The sequence below is a fragment of the Zingiber officinale genome, chromosome 10B, assembly GCF_018446385.1.
Source record: "Zingiber officinale cultivar Zhangliang chromosome 10B, Zo_v1.1, whole genome shotgun sequence".
NCBI lineage: Eukaryota > Viridiplantae > Streptophyta > Magnoliopsida > Zingiberales > Zingiberaceae > Zingiber > Zingiber officinale.
In genome coordinates, this window is record NC_056005.1 from 3,912,266 (window position 1) to 3,938,966 (window position 26,701).

Genomic DNA, 26,701 nt, shown 5'->3' on the forward strand with positions numbered 1-26,701 from the left:
GGATGATGGGCTTCTGGGTTGACCGCTGCGTGCGTTTCCCGATTTACTCTGATAACCGGTAGAAAATTTCCGTGAGATCGAGTCGATCACCTTCAAAGATAATCATTAAGACTAACTGAGATTACCAATTTTTTTTTTCATTTACCTGATGACTAATGAAAAATTACTGTAAAGTTAATCAGTCATCCAAACTCGACATTCTTTGGTTGATTAATTATTTTTTTATCTCAAAATTTATTGGATAAATTATTCATGTAGATATTAACTAGGGTAAAAAAATTATGCATGAAGTGCTGTATGATTTGGCTATTCGATTAGTTTGATTACATTTCAGTAATTTGCCAAATTATAAATGAAGTGCTAATCTATGTTGCGTTGGTTTTGGATGAGAGCAGGAGTCCCGATTCCCACGTGGCAGTTGCTTGTTGAGGGAAAAACAAAAGGGACGATGATTGGTCTGCGAACACTTACCCGTCCGTTTACTCCCTGGGGACCTACTGGAACTAGTGTACCCGGTTTAATGATGTTGGATCCACCGTCAATCCTTAAAGCGGACGGTTGTTGAATCGTCATCGCATAGGAAATTGTATGCGCCACTCTTCCGGGAGGGCCTCGCGATCGCCGCAAGACGCGTGGCCGGTCTGGAGACCGTCAGGATAATTGGTTAGCAGATCTGACTCGTCGATCGCGTGTTGTGGATCTTGAAGCTTCGGTCGGAAGCTCGGAGCGCTATAAACTCGGATGGAAGACGGCTGCGATGATGACTATTCGCAGCTTGTTTCCGCCGTCTCTCTCTCTCTCTCTGCACCCTCCAATCTCATCTGTCGACGGCCTGAGGACCGCCGGACGCGTTCAGTGCGTCAGCTGTGGAACTTTTTTGAATTTTAGATTCTAAATCATCAGGCAAAAGATTTTATTTTTTGCCCTTTCAAGGGAAAAAAATGGATTTCTCATCCTCGACGCTTCTCTTGCGAATTTGTGGGAGTTCAGGGCGGAAGATATTTAATTTCCTGTTGCTTCTCCAAGTTATTTGATTTCTTGGACTTTGCTGAAAGGTTTATTGTGATTCACAAGTATATTTCTTCTGATTGATATTGTTTTGTGACCTTCATTTCTTTGGAGTGATGATTGTGATTGCTTTCGTCGGGGAAGTTCGAATGAAAGCTAATATTTTTCGCATATTATTTGCTGAACATACGATTGACTTTGTTAGAAAGGACGAGTTTGATCTGTTTTAGGAAAGTTATTATTTTGGCCAGTGGATTTGATGGTATGAAGTTCTTTCGGCAGATTCGTGGGATATTCTTATCTCAGTCATTTCTTAGTGTGAGATCCTTTTGAGAATAAGATTAGTTGTGTGACTCCAAGAAGTCAGTGTTTTCTCGCCGGAGGATAAATACTATGGCTTTCGCACGTTTCTCTATCTGGATTTGGGGCAGGAAGGATCATGAATCCGCCAATTCGACACTCGTACCTCCTGAATTCCCTTCAGGATTCAAGGAAGCAGCGGATTACTCTAATGTACACAGGACAAGGTCAAACTGGAGAAGAAATAAGAAAAACTTGCAAAACCGCAAGGAAAGGCGGATAGACAAGGAGTACGACATCGTTCTTGTGCCCTCAGATGGTGGATGCATGTCAGGGTCGGAGTCTGATGATTCTGATTGGTCTATTGGGTGGTCGGAACCTCATGGACCTGAATTTGGGAGCGATTCAGAAGCAGAGAAAAGCTTCGCAGTTTTGGTGCGGTGTTATGGTCGTGGACGCAATGAGCAGGCAAAAAACTCCAGAACTCATGTCCTGGGAGAAGTCAGTCATATGGATGATGATCTATCAGGTAAGAAGAAAAATTAGCTTTGTCTTCTTTGCTATATATGTCTCTTTTGTATATGTAGCTTAAAGTAGTCTGCAGGTTTGAGATTCAATCTCCTTGCATCCGTTTGCGTTTCATCTACTCACCAAACTTTTATTTTACCTTTTTGACGCATTATGACTGATTGTTTCAATTTTCCTTTGTACCACATTATGTTCGCCATTTTATTGTACTTTCCCTAAATTATGTTAATTCTGAAAGCCAAACATGCAACTGTTGGTATATCTTTAGTTACAGCTTGATATAATATGGCAAGAAGAAGAGGATTTATTTTTTTTTCTTTTGTTGAAAGGACTGCCATAAGGTCCTTTATTAAATAAGCAAAAATGTCATTGCATTTCCATCAGGAAGACTGCCAGAGAAATATAGTATGCCATGCAGGAAACTAAGCCGCATATTGAAATGCATATGAGCATAATTCTTCCTCATGGCTTTCTTTTGCTAAAACATCAACTATGTAATTCCCTTCCATGCTTTAATGAACTATATGCACCAATTAGTCCCCCGCCAAAATTTTAGGCAGCCACTCCCCTGAATTTTTGCAGGCTTCTGATGGCTCCAGGTTGTCATTTATCTGTTTCTACTTGGGTCTTTCCAACTCCTTCCCAGGATAAATTCATACTTTTAATTGCATGATGCTCAGTTTCCAGGATGAAAGTGGGACTGACACAATGCATGATAAATCACTTTGATCGTTTAACTCTTTGTTGGAGCTACACCTATCAAATTACTCTCTGATAATTGTATTTGTTTCGTTTCATTTTTTCTTGTAATCTCACATATCCATTTCAGAGACTTTTGTTTTTTGTATTCTTTGTTTCTTAACCATCTAATGTTCTAGCTCATAAAGATGTCAGCTCGTTCCCTACATGATTTTATAAGATTTTTCTTTTAGCTCAAGGAATGTAAGTGTACTTTGAATGCAATTGTGATTGTTGCATATGTACCTTGTCTATAAGATGGCTATTTTCAACTCTATCACCGTATAGTTTAGTATGCTCATTTTTATCTTCTTATGTTTGGATATGTATTATTGGACTCTTGAAAATGTCATAGTTTGGTTCACTTGTATAACTCTCCTAGCTTACTAGTGTTATTGGATGATTTGACCAACCAAAGGTCCTAATTAAGATTGGTTAGGTAGTATTTCCAAGGTTTTAGCTTGGTTTTCTCAAATCCCTTGTTGGCTTTAATTTTTTTTTGTCGAAGTTGGGGTCTTGTGTTTGTTTATATACTACAAATAACCTTGTGAATACTCATATTCATGTTGTAACACAATAGTTTAGTCTTATATGGTAAGTTGTGGCCTAATGAAGAAACTTGATGAGCTAATTAGATGAGTGAGTGAACTATTAGTAACTTGAACTTAAACATTTCAGATAGTTGTTAGGCTCAACAGTCAATTGTATCATTTAAGCAGTTGGGACACATGTGCATGTAGTCTAGACAGTTTAGGAGCATTGGTATTCACTCATGAGTTTGACAGAGAGCCAGACTACCCATTTTTTCAATCGAGAAAATAGTGGTATTCATAGATCCTCCTCTTTGTTACTCTATAGATGTAGAAAATTAAATTTGTTTTCCCTGGTCATTATTCTTTGCTTTGCTAGATAAATGTGTATCAATACTTGCAGCATTCTTGAAAGAGTGCCTTGTTCCTCTCAAAATATTCTACTACTCCCGTGAATAGCTGTTACTCGCTATTCAAATAGAAGGCTTGTTGTATATATGTACTCGATCTTGGTTGAAGTTTGCTTGAAAACGAGCATAATTCTTTTCCTTCCCACTAGTTATTGAAATTTGCTTTCTGGCAGCAACTTTCTTTCCTTCCCTTGGATTTATACACGAAAGTCTCCTGAATAATATTCCATGTGCTATTTATTGACCTGCTTTTACTTTTATTGATGCAGATGGTAATAAGCGTATGGAGGAATGGCTTTCTTCTCTTTGAAGCATCTGACTGAATACTAATTGACAACTTGACCTAATGAGGTGTGAGAATAAACTTACAAAAAGAAAAAAAGAATGCACATGACAAAAATTTTAATGAGTAATAAAATTATGAAGCAATGGCGTTGTCTTGGTGCATAAGTTACCGCTGGATAACATTTGCTTGGTGATATCTTGGAAGCTAACTGTTTCTTACAAATTCAAGGAAGGTTATTGAGAAGTTTATTTGGTCTTGCGGCTTTACAACCTTCTGAAGGCTGAAAATTCTCTGGGGCAATGGGCAAAGTTAATAATTGTACAGTGCGGCTGGATAACATTGTTCCGTGCCATATTGAAACGGAATGTGATTTTTACAATGGATAAGGCAATTAGAGAAGTTAATATATGGGTCATGACCTTCCGGATGTTCAAACTATTTTGTAGGGAATGGTTCTTATTATTTCATTATTTTTTTTTTCTGTAAATATCACCTTATTTTCGCCATTGCCTGATGTACATATTCTTGTAAATAACGTGAACACCATGTAAATATGGCAGTATCGTTAAGAGATTTTGTTGTAAATATTATGCTTTAGAAAGGCAAGTTCCAAAACTATTGTAACTGTACAAACAGGAATCATGTTCCTATACAGTGTGCAGATTTATATAAGTGACAAATAATTGTCATCTGGCTGTCATTAGTGCAAGATTCTATAGCTATGTACTTGGTAATACAGTTAAGTTGATGGTAAATTTAGATTGATCAGATAGTTTATCTTGTACTTTTTTGTAAGCAAACATCTGTGCTGAACTTGAGGCTTAAGGTTTTGACATTTCATTCGAAAGGATAATTTTCCAGATGGCCTCCATTGTTCCACGGGAAAGACTAAATGCAGGTTGGTAAGAGAATCCATCACATAATTGTGTGCGGTGGCACCACTAACAGTCCTTTGCATTGATAAGATTTCACCATCACTCTGTCCTAGATATGTTCTTATCAATTTTGATTTGTGATATGATTGCTCGATGACATCCCAAATGGAAGATGACACTAGAAAATAACATCTGTTTTGTGCATGATGATGTATACTATTATAAAATGATGGGGCCATGTGAACTTAAAATCAGTAATATCATATCATCAAGTTGTGTTTATCCTTTACTACTAACTTATTATATTAACCTGCATACTAACTTGCTTTGATTTCCTTCCCATAGTAAAGTTGTAACTTCATGGAACAATTTATGTTATCCTCTTTCAAAGTGATTACGACAAGAGGTAGAAGGATTAATCATATATGACTAAGATAGAGATGGCACAATTGCTAATCTCTTTTCATAGAAAAATGGCTTCAAATTGAATTGTAAATCAGCACGCAACAAGTTATAGATAAACTTCATTCATTTTGAAACTTAAATTTTGCCGTGTAGTTCTATCTAACATCTTTACAACTTCCCTTTCATTATTTTTCCCCTTCTCCTCTTTCTATGAAAAGCACACAAGTCACACTACGGAACTTAAATGGCAATCCAAGATCAATAGGAGAACAATAAGACAGTTTATTGTGAATCTTTCTCTCATGAGAATAAATTCCAAAACTTGTAGGCCTTATCTGATTTGTTCTTGCCTTTACGTGTGTTGACTATGCGGATGCACCCTTTGTGAAAGTCATCTGCATCTATTCTTTTCCAGGTTCAATTCCATATATCCAAAGTCAAAATTAATCTAATTCAAAAGAATACAATGGAGAACTGACCAACTCTAATGTGGAGATTATCCAGAACTTTATATAAGAAAAAAGACGAGGAGACAAATTAAAAGTGTTCCTTTTTAAGTTGTAACTATGGATGCTGTGGCTCAAGGACTTCTCAAAAGCCAGAAAAAAAATAAAAGGTCATTGGGGCATAAGCACTATGTTTGTCCTGCAAATAAAAAGGCATGAAGACTGCCATGACTTTAGAACCACATACATGGTGGATGATTCCTTGCTAACATCTTAATCAATTTGACTGTCGGCTATAAGTTAAATCCATGATTTACTTTCTTTCACATAATCTGGACGGACTGTGAGAGATAATGTTTACTAGACTTGTTGCTAACATCAATAAAGGGTAGAATAGAATCACTGGGACTGAGACAAAGCATATCGACTTCAGTGACCCTGTAATTCCTCACCAGGTTAATTAGTCTAATAATTCCATGGTTTACTTGAGCTATGACTAATTTTTCACTAACAGGACTTGATGCAGTTAAAATTACCCTTGAACACGAGATTAAATACAGGCATGAAAACAAAGTATGCAATATCTTAGAAAGTTTTAATGACTGGTGGGTTGAAATAATACTTGTTGTAACTGACAAAGTAAATCAGTCTTATGACTTATGATCCCCAAACAAACTACATTTACGCATGCAACGTGTCCAACAACGCGATCGACTCACAAGCATAATAGACATACGTGAAGAAGATGAAGCAGCAGGAGGTAGAACCATGCTTTTGATCATTCAATTTCCAACTTAATTAATCGCAGGGGTCTCTCAAGGAAGGAGAAGGCTTTCAACGCAATCCAACCATTGCTCCAGATGGGCTTCATCCTCCTGCTTCTGATACCCTGAAAAGACACTACTGGAGTAGTAGTTGCAGTCTTCATTGCTCATGTCATCCTGATCAGAAAGGATGCCCATTATTAGGCACTCTGTAGCTCTTCAAGAAAATTAAAGGCTTCTGGCCATCCGCCAGCAAGTGACAAGAATCGATGTTGGCCGCCGCATTTCTGCCACTTCCTGTGCTCAGCAGGTCGTCCACTTTCTGCTGAATGTTCAGGTTCAAGTACATTACATTACCACTAGACGCAGCCTGATCATCTGGAATGAAACTAGTGACTCCAGGTTTTGCTCCCTGTTCATTTGCTTGCAGCTTTTCTAGCAATAAATTCACCTGCAAGTATTAAGTGGATAAAATCAAAGGTTAGATTATCTCAATCGGCAGTTCAAGCTAAAATCCAGTCTTTTTCAACCACCAACCCTCCTGTAGCGAGAGGTCAACTCCAGTATGATGTTTCGTCCCTCTAGTCAAGAGGTCCAAATTAAAAAAGAGTAATTTTTGAAGAACTAGGATCGCATAGGAATCATTAGTGGAATCAGGATTTGATTCAGCGCAGGAAAGTGTCTGAAGACAAAAGTATAAAAACTAGAAGATCTATTAGACAAAATAGAATATCACCTTGTTATTTTAATTATTATGCTCACTGTTCATGATACACAAAATGGAATGGAACAATATAGAGCTTAAAATACCGATTGTCCTTTTTTTTTTCGACGGATGCGGTGATGATGAGCGACCTCACCTCGTGATCGTAGTGGAGGTCAAAGTCAAGACGGTTAATGTGCGGATAGTATCGGTTGGTCGGGCGAAGTATGTCCCGATCGGAGAAGAAGACCCCGATCCACGTTCCAATACCATTTCGCCAGCCGCTGACGCTATTAGAACACGAGCGTCAGCATCTTCTCCCTGAAGCAAGGATCAAAAGAAACACTACGAGTTTACATACAGCGTTTCAATCAAGTAGCCATGGACATCCTCTCAGTCTCATCCGAGATAATGATGAACGCCTTCACTAAGGGACTCGTTGAGGGAGACTTCTTCCGATCGCTCATCAGGAAGCCGTCTAGGGACTTCGACCACATGCTCAAGAAGGGCAATGAATATATAAATGTGGAAGAAGCCCAAGCGGCAAGAAGAAAAGAGGCTCCGACCGAACCCTCAGTGACGACCGAGCGCCGACAGTTAAGCAGCCATCAGCTGCCCAAAGGGTCAAGGGCCGAAGGAGCGCGGCCACATCAGGAGACCAGGACACATGCCGTGCAGTATGTGGTTTCCGGTCGGCAGAAGGCAGCAAAAGGCAAGGTGTGGATGCCGATATTATGTTCTTTCCTCCAGTCAGTGACCTACAACATATGTGATTGCCGCGGTCTAACACCAATCGTCAGTCGACCGGCCTCAAGAGGATACCACTCCCGATCTCCTTCTCCTGATCAACGACAAAGACATCGATATACCATTATTAGGCACTTTGTAGCTCTTCGGGAGAATTAAAGGCTCCTAGCCGTCCGCCAGCAAGTGACGAGCATCTACGCTGGCCGCCGCATTTCCGTCACTTCCCATGCTCAGCAGGTCGTCCACCTTCTGCTGAATGTTTAGGTTCAAGTCCATTACATTACCACTAGATGCAGCCTGATCATCTGGAATGAAACTAGTGACTCCAGGTTTTGCTCCCTGTTCATTTGCTTGCAGCTTTTCTAGCAATAAATTCACCTGCAAGTATTAAGTGGATAAAATCAAAGGTTAGATTATCTCAATCGGCAGTTCAAGCTAAAATCCAGTCTTTTTCAACCACCAACCCTCCTGTAGCGAGAGGTCAACTCCAGTATGATGTTTCGTCCCTCTAGTCAAGAGGTCCAAATTAAAAAAGAGTAATTTTTGAAGAACTAGGATCGCATAGGAATCATTAGTGGAATCAGGATTTGATTCAGCGCAGGAAAGTGTCTGAAGACAAAAGTATAAAAACTAGAAGATCTATTAGACAAAATAGAATATCACCTTGTTATTTTAATTATTATGCTCACTGTTCATGATACACAAAATGGAATGGAACAATATAGAGCTTAAAATACCAATTGTCCTTTTTTTGACGATGCGGTGATGATGAGCGACCTCACCTCGTGATCGTAGTGGAGGTCAAAGTCAAGACGGTTAATGTGCGGATAGTATCGGTTGGTCGGGCGAAGTATGTCCCGATCGGAGAAGAAGGCCCCGATCCACGTTCTAGCACCATTTCGCCAGCCGCCGACGCTATCAGAACACGAGCGTCAGCATCTTCTCCCTGAAGCAAGGATCAAAAGAAACACTACGAGCTTACATACAACGTTTCAATCAAGTAGCCATGGACATCCTCTCAGTCTCATCCGAGATAATGATGAACGCCTTCACTAAGGGACTCGTCGAGGGAGACTTCTTCCGATCGCTCATCAGGAAGTCGTCTAGGGACTTCGACCACATGCTCAAGAAGACCAATGAATATATAAATGTGGAAGAAGCCCAAGCGGTAAGAAGAAAAGAGGCGCCGACCGAACCCTCAGCGACGATCGAGCGCCGACAGTTAAGCAGCCATCAGCTGCCCAAAGGGTCAAGGGCCGAAGAGCGCGGCCACATCAGGAGACCAGGACACATGCCGTGCAGTATGTGGTTTCCGGTCGGCAGAAGGCAGCAAAAGGCAAGGTGTGGATGCCGATATTATGTTCTTTCCTCCAGTCAGTGACCTACAACACATGTGATTGCCGCGGTCTAACACCAATCGTCAGTCGACCGGCCTCAAGAGGATACCACCCCCGATCTCCTTCTCCCGATCAACGACAAAGACATCGATATACCGGGCAGCGAGAGGACGAAGGAAGGGCGCCCAAGCGGCACCATCAACATTAGCGGAGGGATGACACTGACCCCTCTTGAGTTCCGACCGAGCGAAATAGACCCTTCCCTCGGGAAGAAGAAAATAGAAACAATGCATCCCGAGGCAAAATAGGCATAATCGTTGAAGGGTCGATCGACGGCGATTCCAACAGAGCCAGGAAGTCGTACGCTTGGCGGCTGGAGATCCATTTGGTGGGATGCAACAAGGAGAAGGCCAAAGGGTCTGAGATCAACTTCGGCCCCAACGACTTGGAGGGAGTGGAGATCCCTTACGACGACGCGCTGATCATCCGGGTGGTAATCGCTAATTATACTATTCATCGAACTTTTATTGATACAGGGAGTTCGGTGAACATTATTTTCAAGAAGACGTTCGATCAATTACAAATTGATTGGAATGAATTATTGACCATGACGACCTCTCTATAATTCGGGCAGGCCCGATTGTCTCGCTTGGGAAAGAACCATTGAGGAGAACTATGTTGGAACCTCAGGGTGTTTTGATGTGATCAAACAAGTTAACTTAGATCCTGTTTGGTTTAACCCTTGTGTCTAAGTGTGCAGGAGCTTAGGAGCACAGGAAATCAAGCGGAAGACGCGGCTAGCGAGAAAGACGGCACGGGAGAGCGCCAACGGGCTCGGTGCGTCCGAGAGACGAGGTGACCGCGGAAGAGTACACCGGTAGACGAGAAGAACATACGCGACGTTTGAGGGACGAAAAATCAGGAAAGAAGGCTACTCGAGGAGAAGGCCGGAAGTCGGGTTCGGGTGAACCCTTTTTCGGATGGCCGATATCGCCCAAACAAATGGAGCCGGAGTGAAAGACCCGGACCGAGACGGGTGGAACCGGAGTAGAGGGTCCGGACTAGAAAATCTTTTTTAAAATTTTGATTTTTAGAAAAAAATCATAAAAATTATTTAACTATAGAAAAATCTAGAAATTTGTTGTACCAACGGATAATATAATTATTCATCACATAAAAATTTAAACGGAAAAAAATGAAAGAGAAAATTTACAAACAATTAATTTAGTCAATGCATTTAAAAATTCAATTAAATTAATTTAATAGGTTAAAATATATTTTGATATCTAAAATAAATTATTTTCTACTAGATTAATTAAATATTTTCTTGAAATTGTATTTCTAGTAACTTTTATAATTTGATCCTTATAGTTCTTCAAATGTCAATTTAGTCTTTCATAATTTTTAGAATTTGGGATTCATAATAAATTTGAATTTTCATAACCAGAATTCTTCAATATTTCTATTTATTCATTTAGTTTAAAATTTTAAATTTTAATTTTGTCGAATTCTTCTGATAGGTATGCATAGTCTCTCTTTGAATTTACATATTTGAACATAGTTCTGCATAAAAACCTACTTAGCATTTTAATAGCATCATATATTTGGTCACTTACTATATTGGACTTGTGGAGGTTCCCCTTTCATGGTTGCTTTCTTCTAAGGTGATTTTGTCGTCTTCTACTCGATGAATAGTTTGATGTATTGTTCAATCTTGGACTTGGATGATGACGACTCACTCCATATCGCTTGTAGTTAGATTCTTTTGTTTTGTCCTTGACTGTTCTTTCTTTTCTTTTCCTTTGCTTTTTAGTCTTAGATAGTTGTCATTTATGTCTTTCTTCTTAGTAGTTATAGCATTGAACCTTCTTTTTCCTTTGAAGTAGCTTTGTTGCCCGTTTCTTATCAAAGTTGTTAGTTTTAAAAAACTTTGAAAACTTTCTTACCATAAAAGCTTCTTCGTCTTCGTCAAGAGATGACTCGGAATTTAGTCCGTTCTTCTCGGCTTGCAGTGCTATGTTGTTGTTTGTTTGATTTTTCTATATATTTAAATCATGCATATCAAGACTCCTGTAATTCTAAAGTCGAAAATAACTATTCTAACGTACTTACCTCTAAGTTCTTTGAGATGTAATATGAATCTACTATTGATGTCTACTCTTGGGGTTCTCGAAAAGGCATTGAGTGCATATCAGAGAGAATCCTGATTTGACACTGATTCTCTAAGATTGGTCATTCAGTAATCAGTTCCTTGATCTTTGCGTGCAATTGAGCTACTTTTTCTCTCTTTTCCATCTAGAAGTTCATCAGTTTATTTTGGAGCAGATCACGTCTCGTCAATTTAGCCTCTGAGGTCCCTTAGTGCAGCTCTAGGAACTTCTCTCAAAATTTTTTAGCTGAGTGTAAGCGTCAATTCAGTTGACTTCTTGAGATGTTAGCACGCTCAGAAGGTGGAATTCGACCTTACCGTTTGCCATGAACTTGGTCTGCTACTTCTTGTTCCATTGGTGCTCTTCTTTTCTTTTTCGTTCTCATCCTTAGGTACTTCAAAATTATATTTAATTATAAGTAAAATATCAAAGTCAGTTTTAAAGTATACCTCTATTTTTCTCTTTCATAGGGCGGACTTCCCTTTGAACTTTGACGGGTAGATGTTAGATCCGGTCATTTTCTTATTATTTCAGTTGGCGGTTAGTCATTCTAAAGTGGTTGGACTCTGATACCACTTATTGGAACGGATGAATCAGTTAGATGGAGTGAATAGTCTGCAAATGGAATTTCGAACTCTCTTTCTTTCTAATCTAGCAAGCACACAATATTAAATGAAATAAAAGAAATGCATAAAATAAAAGAGACTAAGTAAGAGACACGAAGTTTTATTTTGTTACAACTTAGGTGGTTGTCAATCTAAGACAGTAGAAGCTCGCTAGCAAAAACCCCTTCAACTAAGTCAAAGGCAGAGAAGCCCCATATAGCAATTAAAAGTATAAGAAAAGAATGTAGAAATTTAGTACAGAGTATGTTATTGAACTCCTAGCTCTATTGTGCTATTTATAGCATGTTGGGAAAAAGTTATTGTTGCTAATGTGGCATTGGAAGCACCTCCAAAGTTATCCAGGGTACCTCCAAGTGGATAAAACGTTATCCTCGTCATAACGGTGGCCTAACGGCTATTGTTCATTAGAGGCATCTCCGATCATCTAGAGGTGCCTCAGCTATTGTTCATCCGAGACACCATCAATTCATTGGAGGCTCCTTCAATCTTTTTGAAATAGAACTCATATGAACGTCCGAGGCACCTTTGGTCCATCCGAGGCACTTTGAGCAATGTTCATATGAATGGTAAATTTCAGTGTTAACAATTCTTTTCCTCATGCTCACTTGGATGATACTCCAACTGTTCAGAGATAAGCTCACCTGAATCCAACTCTGATTTTTTCCTCGAACAGACTCCTCAGCTTCTAGTCCCTTGGATGCATCGTGCATGTCATTCTCACTTCATCGACATACTCTTTCGCGACTCTTCGTCTCTCGGATGCACCGAGCCCATCATCTCGCTTTCCATGTCATCTTTCTTGTTTGTTTTATCTTCCGCTTTACTTTTTGTATTTCTAAGTCCATGCACACTCAGACACAAGATATCAAATACACATGACCTATCTTAACCCGGTTGATTATATCAAAACTAATCCAAAGTACTTACGTCATTACCCATGGTCTACGCCATCAATGTCTTATATACCGAAACCATCAAATCTCCTAACATTGTTAAATTCATTGAGATGTTGCCACAATGAGGTCTGGGGTTCGAATATCGATAAAGCCTAGGTAAATGTCTCCCTTATGTGTTAGTCACTATTCCAAAGGCTAGTAGTCATCCGTGATTTATCTTCTTCGTGTTGACCCTGGGATGAATTGGCGGAGATGATGGAGACGAGCATATTCACCTTTATGCCAGAATTGTTAAATTCATTAAAGTCCCCGCCATGAAGCCGAATTGATATTCGGGTGCGGCAGAGTTGCTCGTTAAATTCATTGAAGAAATGGAGAGTTGAATGAGTATCAGAAGAACAGCAAGCAATATTCTGGTGATTAATTTCTTATATATTTTGCTGGTCAGTCAATGGCCACGAAGTGATGATGATAACGTTGAACAGTTGGTTTCAAGTGATTCGTAGCAGTGATTATTCATGAGTCGAAGGGATTATTATTTCATTTTGTTTCCAAGTTGAACAAACAAAACACATCAAACATAACTTACACAAATGGAGCTAAAATTTAACAAATAAATAGAAAAAATGTGAATTTTAAATCAATCCATAATCCTTGTGTTTGATTGATTGACTACAGTCACTAACCTTTACACCAAATAACAAGGTCTCTCAAAATATTGTTCTTATACAGTCACTGACCTTTCACATTAAAGAAAATTTGGCAGGCAGGATACGCTGAGAAAAAAGGAAAAAAAAAACCCTGGAACCTAGGACTTGGATTTCATTGATAAGCCTGATTCAACTTTCTTAATTTCAAAAATCAGCATCCTCCACATTTTGAGGACAAACATTTCTGACTCATCATCCAATATAGACTGAAGCATTTCTAGCATTGTTGATGCTTGCACGTGATCTTTAATACACGAAACAATGTAGTCAACCAAAGTGGCCTCCTCTTCTCCAAGGAACTCTGTAATCTTCTTTGAGATCCAAGGTCTCATCCTCTCATGCAATTGATGCTGTGAAGATCAAGGTATACATTTATCAATAAAAGAGCCTAGTGGAAGATAACATAGCAACCTTATGATGGCAAAAATGTAATAGAACAGTTTCTACTATGATAGCATAAAACTTTTTTCACTTAATTCTTAAGGAACTATATATCATTAAACAGAACAACAAACAAATACCACCATTTAGTAGACTACCCTATATAGCATTCAACACTAGAAAATTATAATGACCATCTGAATCCATAACACTGGTATAAACTCATCTCGGTATGAATTTGCACTACAGATGCACAAAGCAAGTAGATTTTTGCACGTTGAATATATTGAGATTCATGAGAGAAAGCATCACCTTGTCATAAACATCCCAATTGATTTCATAGACAAACAGATCTTCCTTCGTTTTTGGAATCATATCGATCAGTTGCTTGGCATCCAATAGTTTCTTGTTTTCAGCTTTTGGTTTATCTCCTCTGCTTTTTACCCTATCCGTATTCCTATCATGCATCTTTGCCTTGCTTTCATCTTTTGAACGGCTGCTTTCATCATCATTCCGACCTTGTTCTCTCAAATTCTGTTTGTCACTAGAACGTCTGCTCCTTTCCCTATCTACATCGGCCTTCTCATCTTTTGGGTGGACACCAGATATGCGCTTGGCAAATTCAGCAGCAGCCACCAAATTTGGTTGCGCTCCAGATGCATTTGTCTGGACAGCTTGTAATTCTTCAGTCGAATAATCAATTGGCACAAGAGGCCTCATTTTTTTATCATCCACATCCTCATCATCCTCTTCGTGAAAAACTGAAGGCACAGTTGTACGTTTTCCTGAGCCAATTAACCCAAATCCAAGTTTTCGGGCTGGAGCATTATTGTTCTGCTTTTTGTCAGAAGCTGCAATTGGAGCCATCATATTCAGTTCATCACCACTGCTGTTTCTAGAAATGCCATCTGCTGTGGCAGTAAAAAGACAACATTCGTTATAAAAGGACATGCAAATGCTTAAAAGAATTTAAATGAAATAATGAAACCAAAAAAATTTACCATCATTAAGACCACTTCTAGGAATATCATTGACATGGTTGGCCAGAGTTGGCTTTCGTTCAAATTTCTCATCTTCTTGCATAGCATTTTCATCCTCATGAGCAACCCGATCAAGTGATTTCGAATCAGATTTTAGTTGCTTTACCTCAAGTTTAAGTTGCTGTTCCTCTATTGCCCTCCTCTTGGCTTCAGCAATTTCTTCCTTTTCTTTCAATTTATCTTCCAAATCCTCTTCCTTTTCACGCTGTCTCTTTCTTCTTTTTTCCTCCAGTAAACTGGTTCTACGCCTTCTTTTTCTCGAGTCATCATCATCATCACTACTTTCATCTTCTTGGCGCAATATGTCTTTCCATCGTTCCCGATCTCTTTCTTTCTCCCGTTCCTTTTCATATTGTCGCTGGTATTCTTTCTCACGCTCTCTAGCTTCCCATTCTTTAAGACGGTCCTTATACAATCGCTCTGCCTCCCTTAATTTCATTTCCCTTTCCCTTTCCCTCCTAACTTTGTCTCTTTCTCGTTCACGCTCAACTCTCTCTAGCTCTCTTTCTTTTTCCCGTTTCAGATCACGCTCCCTATCTCGTTCTCTGCTCCTATTATCATGTCTCCTGGATCTATCAGGTGAGGCAGTCTCAGGCTTGTCACTTTCAGTTGCTGGTTTGTTTTCACTTGTAGTATCCTCATCATTTTTATCTTCAACATCTACATGAAAGTTTCTCAGTCATCATGAGGCAGAACTATAAGATAGAAAGCATCAACAAAAATTGATGTAGTTTGAGAACTTATCTTACCGCTTTTCATTATATCAACATCAGAATCCACATCCCTAGATTTGGAAGGTATATCAGAAGTAGATTTAGCAGACCCATCGACAAGCACAGGTGGAGGTAATGGTCTGTTCTTTAATCTCTCTTCAATCATTCCCATAAGCTTTCCTAGAGCATCTGAATCAGCCTCACGGTCTTCATCTGTGACTAGGCCAAATTTCTTGTTTCCCACTTGGTTTTCTTTTTCTTCAGAATCTTCAGGATCCTTTTTAATTCCCTCTTCAACTGGCTTTGTAGGCTGCTCTTGTATTTCAGAACCTTCTCTACTATCCTTTTCGATTGGAGGAGTTCCAGTTTCTGCTTCTTTCTGCTTCTCCTTTTCAGCTTTCTTTTCAACATAACGCTCAAGATATTCCCTAGTGGCTTGGTTAATGTTCAACTGGAATAGGTAAGGGAAAACATCAGTATATCAAACCAAGAATTGCATTATTCGAGCATAAATAAACATGAAGGATTCAAAGCAGAGGAACACATGCTACATTCAATATAATTTTAATAAGAATTTTAGAGCACTAAGATGGGAAAATCCTACAGTTATTATCTAAAATTCCTAAAATAGGTTTAAAGACAAAAAATATAAATTATAAGATTCATTCTCACTGATAAGTGATAATAAATTCAAATATAATTTCATAAATGTATCTACGATAAAAGTTTGGACGGAGAACAAAATATACTTGCCCGGACATTAAGATGATACCATAATCATATTCCTGTCAGTTTGCTCTTCTCTAGGTGTTTAATTTGGAGGAGTTTGGAGGGGAAATATAACAGAAAGCAGACATACATATATGATTTGAAGGAAAAGCTTCTTTCTCCTAGTTGGAAGGGAAAATAGGACAATGGAAAGTGGAGAGCTTCATAATCCCTCCTATCCCTCCAGGAAACTTAAAGGAAAAATAACTTGGTCAGTTGGTCAAATTGAATAAGTTTTTCCCTTTCATTAACCATGGAAAAACAGTTACTTCTTTCCTCTCATTATTATCCTTCCGTTTTTCATTTTGGTTCACTTCTCCAACCTTTCAACTGAAGGCAAGGGTAAAAGAGTATGGAAAATATTTGTCTATTTGCATATAATTGAGCAAACATGAAGGCATGTGTAATAGAAAGGGCGAGAATGAGGCAGCAAAAAGACAGTATAAATTTTGCTCAGTAATATAGAACATATGCTTTGTCAAGAACTTCAAAGTTCAAAATATAAATCTAAGAAATTTAACAAAGAAGATATAGAAAGGTACATCAAACTGATTTCTCTTTAATGCATAAACATGATTGGCTTATGATAAATAGAGCTTAAATTCAACTTCATTGAAATTGGAATTTAGTAGAGTGTGATCCATTTAAGAGTTGATAATTGGAACAAAAATAGGTCATATATAAATGCAAATGATCAAATAACTTAATTTCAGAACAGATTTCCCATAAACTTATGCCTAAAAGTGACCAACAATCAATGAAATCCAAAACAAAAGAAAAGTAACACAGGTATACAACTCTCTAAAACTCAACAATCATGATTCTCCCAGATATTCACATGTATGTAGCAAAAGTGAAGAGTAAATAACAATGGTATTTGCAGCAAGCTAAATCTTATAAATGTTTTAAATATTTGAAGAATAAAAGATATATGCTACATGATTTAAATGAGGATAAAAAAAACTAAAGACATCCTAATGTTTATATATAAAGAAAAGCATACATTAGGCAAACATACCATCAATTCTTGTCCATCTATGTTTAATTTGCTCAGCAAGCGTAAGGAACGAAGAACTCCTTCAGCAGACTCAAATTCACAAAATCCAAAGGCCTTAGGTGTACCATCAGAAGGATCTTGAGCCCGTTTCCAACTTTTTACAGGTCCACAAAGCTTCAAAATAAAAAACACATTGCACAAAAAAAAAAAAGAATTAAAAGAGGCTTACTTAATACATGTTCAAAATTCAAATACAAATCTTCTAGAGTATTGTATGAGTTAAAAAGCTAGATGTTAATTAATCAGATATAGGTGTCCAGTACACTTACTGTGAGAATTGAAAGGAGAAATTCATTTTCTATTGTCGCGGCAATCTTGCCAACATAAACAGTAGTTTGTGGCTTCTCTACTGGCGCAACAACTGGAATAAAAGGCCGGACAATAGGAGTGGCTACAGGTGGCACACCCCGAATACCTGGAATTGGAGGCCGGGGCACTGCTGGCATCACACCAGTTGGGGGCATATGGCGCAGAGGAAATCCAGGGCGAATCATCTGGTAAGGAGCTGGATAGCGGTGCATTCCTGTAGAATAACAAACAATATCTATGCCAACATGTCAAATGGGATCCTTAACTTGCTAATGCAGTTAACAAAAAATCACACCATACTATCTTATGATCTGAATAAATCAATAATAACAATTAAAGTTGTTTACCACACAATAAAAACATACAAGGGATCTCACCACAAAGATAGCAAATACCAGCAGCTGTGTGGCAAACCTGAGGGAACATTCAGATAAACAGAGATTGTTCATAAAAAATGAAATATGTGAAATTGAGCTTACCTCATCTACATTCTCCAATATAAACTTCAGAAGTAACACCATGAAATAAATTTTCTGAGCTCACGATCAAGTCAATATGCTATTCAATTTTTGATAGCACTAAAATTGTATCACTACATCTTAGCCTACTAAGAACAATGAAAACTAGATTGTTTGAGGGGAAAAAAAGAATGCCTTGAGTACACAAAAAACACTTAAGAATGACAACAACACCAAATACATGAAGAAGATTTTAGTACCTCAGTAAAATGATGCAACCAGCAGAGATGCTAACATGATCCGCTGATGTCAGATTTAAAAACACAAGATAAACTCAAAGTTCATCCAAGAAAGTAATTGCATATGACATTAAAAGAACACAAACAATAACCAAAATTCATCGTTTCTGCATCTGGCCTAATTACCAACTGAGCAAGCAATACGTAATACACACACTGGTGCTATGAATCCAACATAATTACACGAATTTAAGCATACCAAATTAACTGGAAGTCATCTTTTAAGAACTGGAAGAGGAAGCCTGTTGATCATTTCACCTTTAACCATTGGACGAGGCTGTAGGAGAAAATACCAGGTCATTGGTATTAAATGAATCCATTTCTAACCTACCTATAGGTTCTCTTCTTTTCCATCTCCAATATACTGTCTAAATTATCAACCGCACTAAACAAACCAATTAATTAACTCTAGCATATCCACCTATTAAATTCTTCAGAAAGTGGAGGTCAAGCAAAGTTTAAACCAAGAACATCATTCCACCTGAATGAGACAATAATTTCGAGTACTATTATCAAGAAAAAAAAGAACCTCTTCCTCTAAAAAGCAACTGATTAAAAAAAAAGGAATACTACAATGGAGAGATATAAGCAATTCAACAGAACACACGCAAGGTAAAGCAGTAACTAAAGGCAATAGCCTAACTGGAAAAAAAAAATGTGCATTGATGATAAGGAAACCCACCCGGTGGAGGCATCGCCATCGGAACCTGAGGAGGTACAGCCATATACCCATTTCCAACTTGAGCATAAGACATCGGCGCTGGAGTCTGGCCTGGAGCAACTTGATAGGGAACGCCAGGTCGTAGCGGCGGAACCGAGCCCGGGGGCGCTCCAGGAGGCATGCCCGAAGCAGGGGCAGAAACGCCCGGCGGATGGATGCCTGGGGCTTGCCCCATCAGAAAAGCAGGGTTCTGTGCCATCGGGTTATTTGCAGCGGAATACTGAAGAACATGAGGAGCGGCCAGGGGGCGGAAAGACGGAGCGAAAGAGTGCACGGCCGGAGGAGGAGGAGGAGGAGGAGCGACTAGCGCAGGATTAGGGATTGAGTTGAAAGGGTTGGAGGCGGGGGGTTCAACAGAAGCGGGAGCAGAGACGGCTGGGGGAAGAGTGATGGAGGACGAATCGGAGACGGCGGAGGACGGTGGGTTGCCAGCGTCGGCGTTTGAGTCTAGGATTCGGGGAGAGGAAGGCGAGGTGACCGCCATGAGGAGATGCCCTGAGAAATCAGAAGAACACGAACGATCTGGGGGAGAAGGTACGCCCGGGAAGGATACTTAACCCAAGCCCTAGCAAGGAGAAGGCAATTAGAACTAGTTCGTTGCGGACCGGACCTCAACTAGGAGACGGTTCACATGAATCGATTTAACCCCAAACGATACCATCTCCATGCCACCCGGCCCGGCCCGGCCCACTAATTTCGTTACACGGGCGACGACAGTCATTTGCGGCCCAAAGAGCTTATTTTAATTTAGAAAGCTAATAAATCACATTAAAATAGAACTTGTATTTGGTTATGACCAAAAAAGTTTCAACTTTAACTTCAAATCATATTTCAACCATAATTTTCTTCTAAAAAATTACATTTAATTTTTAAATTATCTTCAATATCTATTTGGATGAAAATAAATTTCTAAATTCTTTTCAATTGAAAATACTTAAAAAGAAAAAAATAATAATAGCAATCAAATAAACGGTAAATTAGAGAAAAATCCCCAATCACAATGTTAACTTTATATGCAATCCTTATGTCTAAAAAACTTTGTTTCCACTCCCTGCATGCAAAGTATTACTTGTTTCAACTCGCTCATGCAAATATTGATACCTAAATTGCCCCTCAAATTTTTTATGTACAAAAATTTCAAAATTAAGTACAAAAAGTCCAAAAATGAGTATAATTCTTCTTAAAGTCAGTACTTTATATTAAAAATCGAGTATATTTTCTATCAAAATTATTACTCTTATTTTTTAGATATAAAAAGTCTAAAAATAAGTATAATTCATGCTAAATTCAGCACTTTACACTATAATCTAGTACTCTATACTAGGATCGAGTATATTTTCTATCGAAATTAAACCTCATATTTTTCGGTACAAATAATCTAAAAATGAGTATAATTCCTATTAAATTCAGCACATTAAATTAAAATCGAGTATATTTTGAGGTGAAAAAAGAATCGTACACAATTTGATAGAAAATATACTAGATTCTAAGTTAATATACTTAATTTAAGAGGATTTATATTGATTTTTAGACTTTTTGTACTTAAAAATATCATGGATAATTAGATAAAAATATTTAACTGGGGAGTGAAAACAAAAATTTTTATCGATGAAAATTATATGTAAAAATTTATTTATTAATAGGGATTGCATACAAAATTATCCCCCAAATAAACGATGCGTGATGTGATACGCTATAAGACCCTGCGACGTTGCTGAAAAATAAAGGCAACTCAATAATTCCGATGGGCCCCACGGGATGCAAGGCCATGATGCGGACGTCGCAGCATTACCGGGGACTGCCCTGTCCTCATGCATGAATTAATCACGTATTGATCTATTTTAAAATATATCCATAATCTACAATTCTCCTGATTGATCATCAAATGTATAGGAAATTGTATGTGACCCCAAAAAAATGTACAATAAATTGTAACTTATGGCACCGTCCATGGCATCACAATCCTATTTTTTCTTTTTTTCTCCAACAATCCTAATTTTTTTGAAGTACATTGCATTACATATGGTCTCAAAAGTAAGCTTCTGTTGTCTCTTCCTGGGAAAAGGTCCGACCTTAATTTGGAGGACCACAATCCATGCAACTATTCCACTGTTGCAGTCTCGGCGTTTCTCTTCCAGCTGCCGGCAGCAATTCTGTGAAAACATGTTATTTTTCATCCTTCCCATTCATCCACCTGACCCGGTAACTTTGATGCTGATGAGTGGAGCGTAGTTGGCACTCAAACTTGTTGGATCGAGCACGGTTTTCATCATCTTAGAGTATGTTCTCCCACCTAAGAAATTGTTGTGTATTTTAAGTGATCCGACGATACTGTTTGGGTGAGCCAAATCATCTGTCGCTGGATTTGATGCCAATGAGTGACTGATCTTGATGCATCACTTCAAGTACATGTGATTAAATTCTTTCACTGTGTACATTGAAGTCATGACCAAAGAGCGAAGAGAAATCCAAGCTAAAATTAAATTCTTCCACCGAACACACTCTTACTTTAAAAAGCAGATGTTTTTTTGTGCTTAAATTATAACCACAAAGTGAAACTGAGGTCATTTTTAATGTATAAGTAAGAGAGGATGGGTATCATCACAAGCCACGCACTTGTACACAACAGCAACACCAATCTGTGGCCTTCATCCTCTCCTTTCTCATCTCTTCTTGCTCCTTGCTTCAGACTCCCCCTCTCTCCCTCTCTCTGTGATTCATTTACATATTTGTGTGTGTGTGTTTTTTATTAGTTTTGAAACTTAATGTTGACAGAAGGTAGAGCTGAGAAGATGGTGATGATGAGCCAGCAATTAGGGAGGCTTGTTAGGAGCCTCAAATCAAAGATGAAGTCACTGAGGGGAAATAAGAGGCCAATCTATGATAAAATGGACAAGACAGAGAGCATGAGGGTGGAGATCAGAAGCAGGAGGGCTCAGAAGCTGATAGTCAAGAACCTCAAGATGGCAGACTCCATGGTCAACAGCAACAACAAAGCATTCATCTTTTGATCAATTAGTAGGATATAACGGTTAATATATATGGTTCCGTGTACTGTTATCACCTCCGCCCACCATGAGACTTGATCTCATGAACACATGAGGTGATGAAGAGAGGACCATCATGTGGCTCTTACTTATGTGTTGTGGTTTTACAAGCTGAAGAACTTGACGTTAAACAGTGAGAATATAATAACTTCAGTAGTTCAATATTTTTGTCTGGTTGAGGACTCTGTGACACTCCTTGCTGAGTTTCTACTGTAAAATTGATCAAGATCTGGAAAGCAAAGCATCTGTTAAACAACTACTTCAGGAGCCGAAAGATCATGTGAAGGTCATGCCGCCTTCATGGAGTATATAGATTTCTTATTATTGACGAGTGACTCGTATCTAAGCGGAGGTTGATATGAAGGATATCGCAAAAAAGGGCACGGTCAGGTCACGTCCTATTCTGGAGGTGCGACACGCCTGGGCAACAGTGTGCCCATCGGACATGGCCTGGTTGTGTCCGGATCTGGATCAATGAGCAATACCATTAGGGACGGGCTGACAGTGTTTCGTCCAACAAGGGGTGGAAAATCTAAAAAATGTGGATTTTTTTTTAATATATTTTCGGTCCGGAATATCAGGTAAAGGTTTGTACATTATATGTATAGGATAATTGTAAATCTAATGATCCTATCTGAAAAATCATGAACAAGACTAGTTGAGGATGTTGCTTCTTGGTTGACTGTGTGTACACTCCGTTTTATTTTACAACACAAGAAATATCAGTGCCGAGTCAAAGAAAAAGTCCTTGGTATTGATCTTTCGATGCTCAAGTCAATCACTATAATAGTAGAAAAAAATGGAGTAACAGTGAAAACACAATCGTGAATAGTGAATAACACATATCTCCGTCGGTGCATGAATCCCTCTTTATATAGTGTCCCAACGGGAGTGTGCATGCTCCTCAAGGCGTGAGCATGTTTTCCCAACCATCCTATGAAAGGACATGTCAGAAAAGTATCTCTAACACCATACCCTAACAAAGCGTACAAATTCCAGATGAGACAGTAGAAGTTTCCGTCGTACGATTCGTCTTTGACCAGGTCCTGTTGTCAGCTGCATTACCTCCCAAAGGGATATTAAGAGATACGGGAGTCGTCCCATTATTTGGCCGAGTGGGGTATCTGCTCGGCTGTGACTCCTCCGCTTGGTCGACTTTTGCTACTTTTACTCACAGTGACTTGGTTCAGTAGATCGCTTCTACCTAACCGGATAAGCACTCCGGTCACCTTAACGTTTCTCCAATCCATAATGAGCATCTGATGTTCTTGCTCTAGTGCTCCTAGCTGAACGGATGTTCTGCTCAAATAAGCCAATTGGCCGATCGGACACTTCATGTCTGATTGATCAGCAGTTGGCGTTGATTTTCGCTCGACCATCTTTGGTGGGACCATTGACCATGGTTGACCATCTTGACTTTGACTTCCACGTCGGCTGTTGTCTCTGTCTTTGACCCACGTCTGCTAGCCCCCCTTTTATCACCGCATCAGAAGTCTTCCCCGGAAGCATAGTCAAAGGAGGTTGTAAGTCCGACTGACTGGACCAGTAGTGTCTTCGATGACCTTCTCCTGATTGGGTGTTCTCTATTCTAGGGTTGCCGATCGGCTCATATTATCTTCATAGTCGCCCTTCTACCTCATCTTATTGACCCGAGCCTAGAATCGTAGCTCGGATACAATGGGCATTAAAGCTTTCCTGATGACATGGGTTTAGAGACGCCGCTTGGCTATCATCTGATGCACCTGGATTTAGAGCCGTCGCTCGGCTATCATATGACGCACCTAGGTTTAGAGCCGCCGCTCGGCTATCATCTAACGCACATGGGTTTAGAGCCACCGCCTGACTAATTAATCTCGCATCTGAGTTTAGAGTCGCCACTCGACTATCACTTAATCAAAGATCTGTGCTAGTTGGGATGGTTGGCAACAACACTTAGAAATTTTTCCACATCTCGTCGCTCCCTTGGACAAGTGTCTTTTCTGGGTTGCTGACATCCTCTCAATTTTTGGAAGACTGTGCGAATCCCTGGATCCCTGGTCATTATTGCCAAGCACGCTGCCCATGCCTTTTCATCAAGCCTCATTAATGCTCCCCTATTGCTCGCCGCTACGTGTCTCACCCTCTACCGCCACACGCCGGATGTGACAGGCAGACATTCGAGGTTGATTTGACAGGCACTGTTTCGAATTCAATAGCCAGATCTTGGCATCGTTTCCTGTAACCCTCGATCGAATGGCTCCGAGCGACCATTCGTTGGGCTTATAAGCCCTTACTGTCGTCATTTTCATACTTCGTCTATTTTCTCCCTTGCACACACACTCCACCACTTTCCTTCTTCTTCTTCATCGCTGATGATCTTCATCAGTAAGCTTTTCTTTCCTTTCTACTCGCGTCATTAATCTTCCTCCCTTTCTATTTTCTATGGTCGTCTTCCCTCAACCTCCTACGTTCGCCCCCAGACTTTGGTACACTTCTACTGGATCCAAGTTCAATAAGGATGAGATTGATCAGATGAAACTCACTTACCGTTTTCCCTCTGACTATCAAATCACCATTACCTCTACCTACGACCAACCCCATCTGCCCCCGATGATTTTTTACCTTTTTTTAAGGATCAGTTTTACGCCGACTTCTGCTTTCCTATTAACCCTTTCTTTTCTGCCGTGTGTAAATATTTATATATATCCGTGCACCAATTAATGCATAATTCCTTTAGGTTGCTATGCAAGGTGGTTGTGCTATTCCGTCTGCATGACATCCCCTTAGTCCCCCAAGTGTTCCACTACTTTTACTATCCCAAGTTGTTCGAGCCAGGGACTTTTCTGTTTCAAGTCTGAGTGGGCACTGTCTTTTTAAACAAAATGTCGTCCTCCAATAAACACTGAAGGAAACACTATTTTTTCGTTCACTTTCCCGCTCGGGCAGACTTCCCGATCGGCTGACAGATGGAAGTGATGCAACCTCCGTCGTTTAGGAGATATCGAAGCCGATTGGACAATCTCTAAGCAACCTCGAGTTTGGCCGGTCAGAAGTATCACATCCATCGACTATTATTAGAGAGTGTCTTATACGTGTCCGGGCTGAGCCCAATCCGCACGCGATTTCCCCTGACCCTAGGTATGTTCTTTCTTATCCTCATCTTTGAATCTAACTGTTTTTTATTCATTTTTTTTTTAGCTCAAATCATGTTGAGGGCATGATTGAGCGGCAAAAGTAGACTTACGGATGCAAACATTAATGCCATCGGCGTTGCCAAGCTGTAGAGTCGTGGCCTATAGCTAATCGACCAATCTGATGATTCGACCTACGAAGTGGGAGGGAGCAACATGGCGACGAGCGAGGCCGGAGCAAGTCAGACAGCGACTAGCGATGTCGCGACCACCACAGTTGACCTTCCTCCTAATTGCCCTTCCATGTTGCCGATCACAGTGCCCTTGGAGTCGACCACCTTCAGCGAACCCCTAATACAACGACGCAAGAGGCACCGAGGGAAAGCTTCGTCCCGTTTGGTAACCTCTGCCTTGCAGACCCTCGCCCGTACTGGTTCACGTCCTTCCTCCGAGCAGGGTGAGACTTCATCACCCACCTTTCCCGAGCAAGGGGACCGTCACGATTCCTACTTTCCTATCATCCGACCGGACACCTTCACTGTCCGGGTTGTTGTTGGAGACCATATGCCCATCGCGTATATGAGTCCGCACTCTTCCTTGCCGCTCACCCAGGTATCCACTATCTGGTCTTCCCTCATGCCCAAGTCCATCGGCTAAGCAACCTCCGACCCTTTTTGACTGAGCGACCAAAGGCACATAATGGTCATCATCCACTTGCCAACTGATGAGTAGTGCCATCCAGACGATGCCGAGCCCCACTCCCCCGAACACTAGATCAGGATTAAAGGACCGTTGACACAAGTCTAGACTGATGCTCGGACCTGTGCGGTGACCATTTCACCGGGGGAGCTCACGGACGACCATACTCAAAAGGCCACTAGATTATGTATATTAATCTTATATTTACTTGCTTATTTCCCCGTCTGACACTTACTAACTTATTTTTACTATAGTTCTACGTTAAAAGCTTGGCCATGTGCAAGATGCTGGTCTTTTTGGAGCATGAAATCCAACAGTTGCACACCCCGACTGGCCCCTCTGAGGCCTCCTGAGTTCATTTTGAACAACGTAACTGACTACAGAGGTGGCTCAACTGAAGGCCAATCTTAAAAGGAGCTTTGAGCAGCTCAGTATGGAGAGAAACAAGAATGTTGAGCGAGCCTCACAACTAGAGTGGCTCACCAAGCAGGCCAATTCTTTTAAGTCAACTCCGCCAATGCCAATAAGCTCTGAGCTATTGAAGATTTAGAAATAAAAAATAATGAGGATCGAGTCTTGGCCCAAAATCTGAAAGAGATGGAGGCTGCTCTAGTGATCGAATGGGAGAGTTGATCAAAGG

General features: G+C 39.8%; 2 protein-coding genes across 6 annotated transcripts; one reads left to right on the top strand and one right to left on the bottom strand.

Moving 5' to 3' along the window:
- The first annotated feature begins 748 nt into the window (after positions 1-748).
- LOC122029999 lies at positions 749-4,503 on the top strand. Of its 2 annotated transcripts, XM_042589155.1 has the most exons (3): positions 749-1,055; positions 1,291-1,837; positions 3,784-4,503. In XM_042589155.1, the coding sequence occupies exons 2-3, from the start codon at positions 1,402-1,404 to the stop codon at positions 3,822-3,824; spliced, it is 477 nt and encodes a 158-aa protein (XP_042445089.1). In that variant the 5' UTR covers positions 749-1,055; positions 1,291-1,401; the 3' UTR covers positions 3,825-4,503. The 2 variants fall into 2 exon arrangements, with proteins under 2 accessions (XP_042445089.1, XP_042445088.1); XM_042589154.1 differs by having other exon boundaries at positions 749-1,837.
- Positions 4,504-13,367: 8,864 nt separating this feature from the next.
- On the bottom strand, positions 13,368-19,796 carry LOC122030242 (RNA-binding protein 25-like). 4 transcript variants are annotated; one of them, XM_042589416.1, is made up of 7 exons: positions 19,167-19,796; positions 17,688-17,941; positions 17,380-17,532; positions 15,630-16,044; positions 14,842-15,540; positions 14,153-14,751; positions 13,368-13,809 (listed from the first exon to the last, which is right to left on the bottom strand). In XM_042589416.1, exons 1-7 carry the CDS (start codon positions 19,687-19,689, stop codon positions 13,558-13,560), a joined length of 2,895 nt encoding a protein of 964 aa, XP_042445350.1. In that variant the 5' UTR covers positions 19,690-19,796; the 3' UTR covers positions 13,368-13,557. The 4 variants fall into 4 exon arrangements, with proteins under 4 accessions (XP_042445350.1, XP_042445351.1, XP_042445352.1 ...); XM_042589417.1 differs by having other exon boundaries at positions 14,153-14,748; positions 19,167-19,795; XM_042589418.1 differs by having other exon boundaries at positions 17,688-18,761; positions 19,167-19,305.
- Between the last annotated feature and the right edge of the window lie 6,905 nt (positions 19,797-26,701).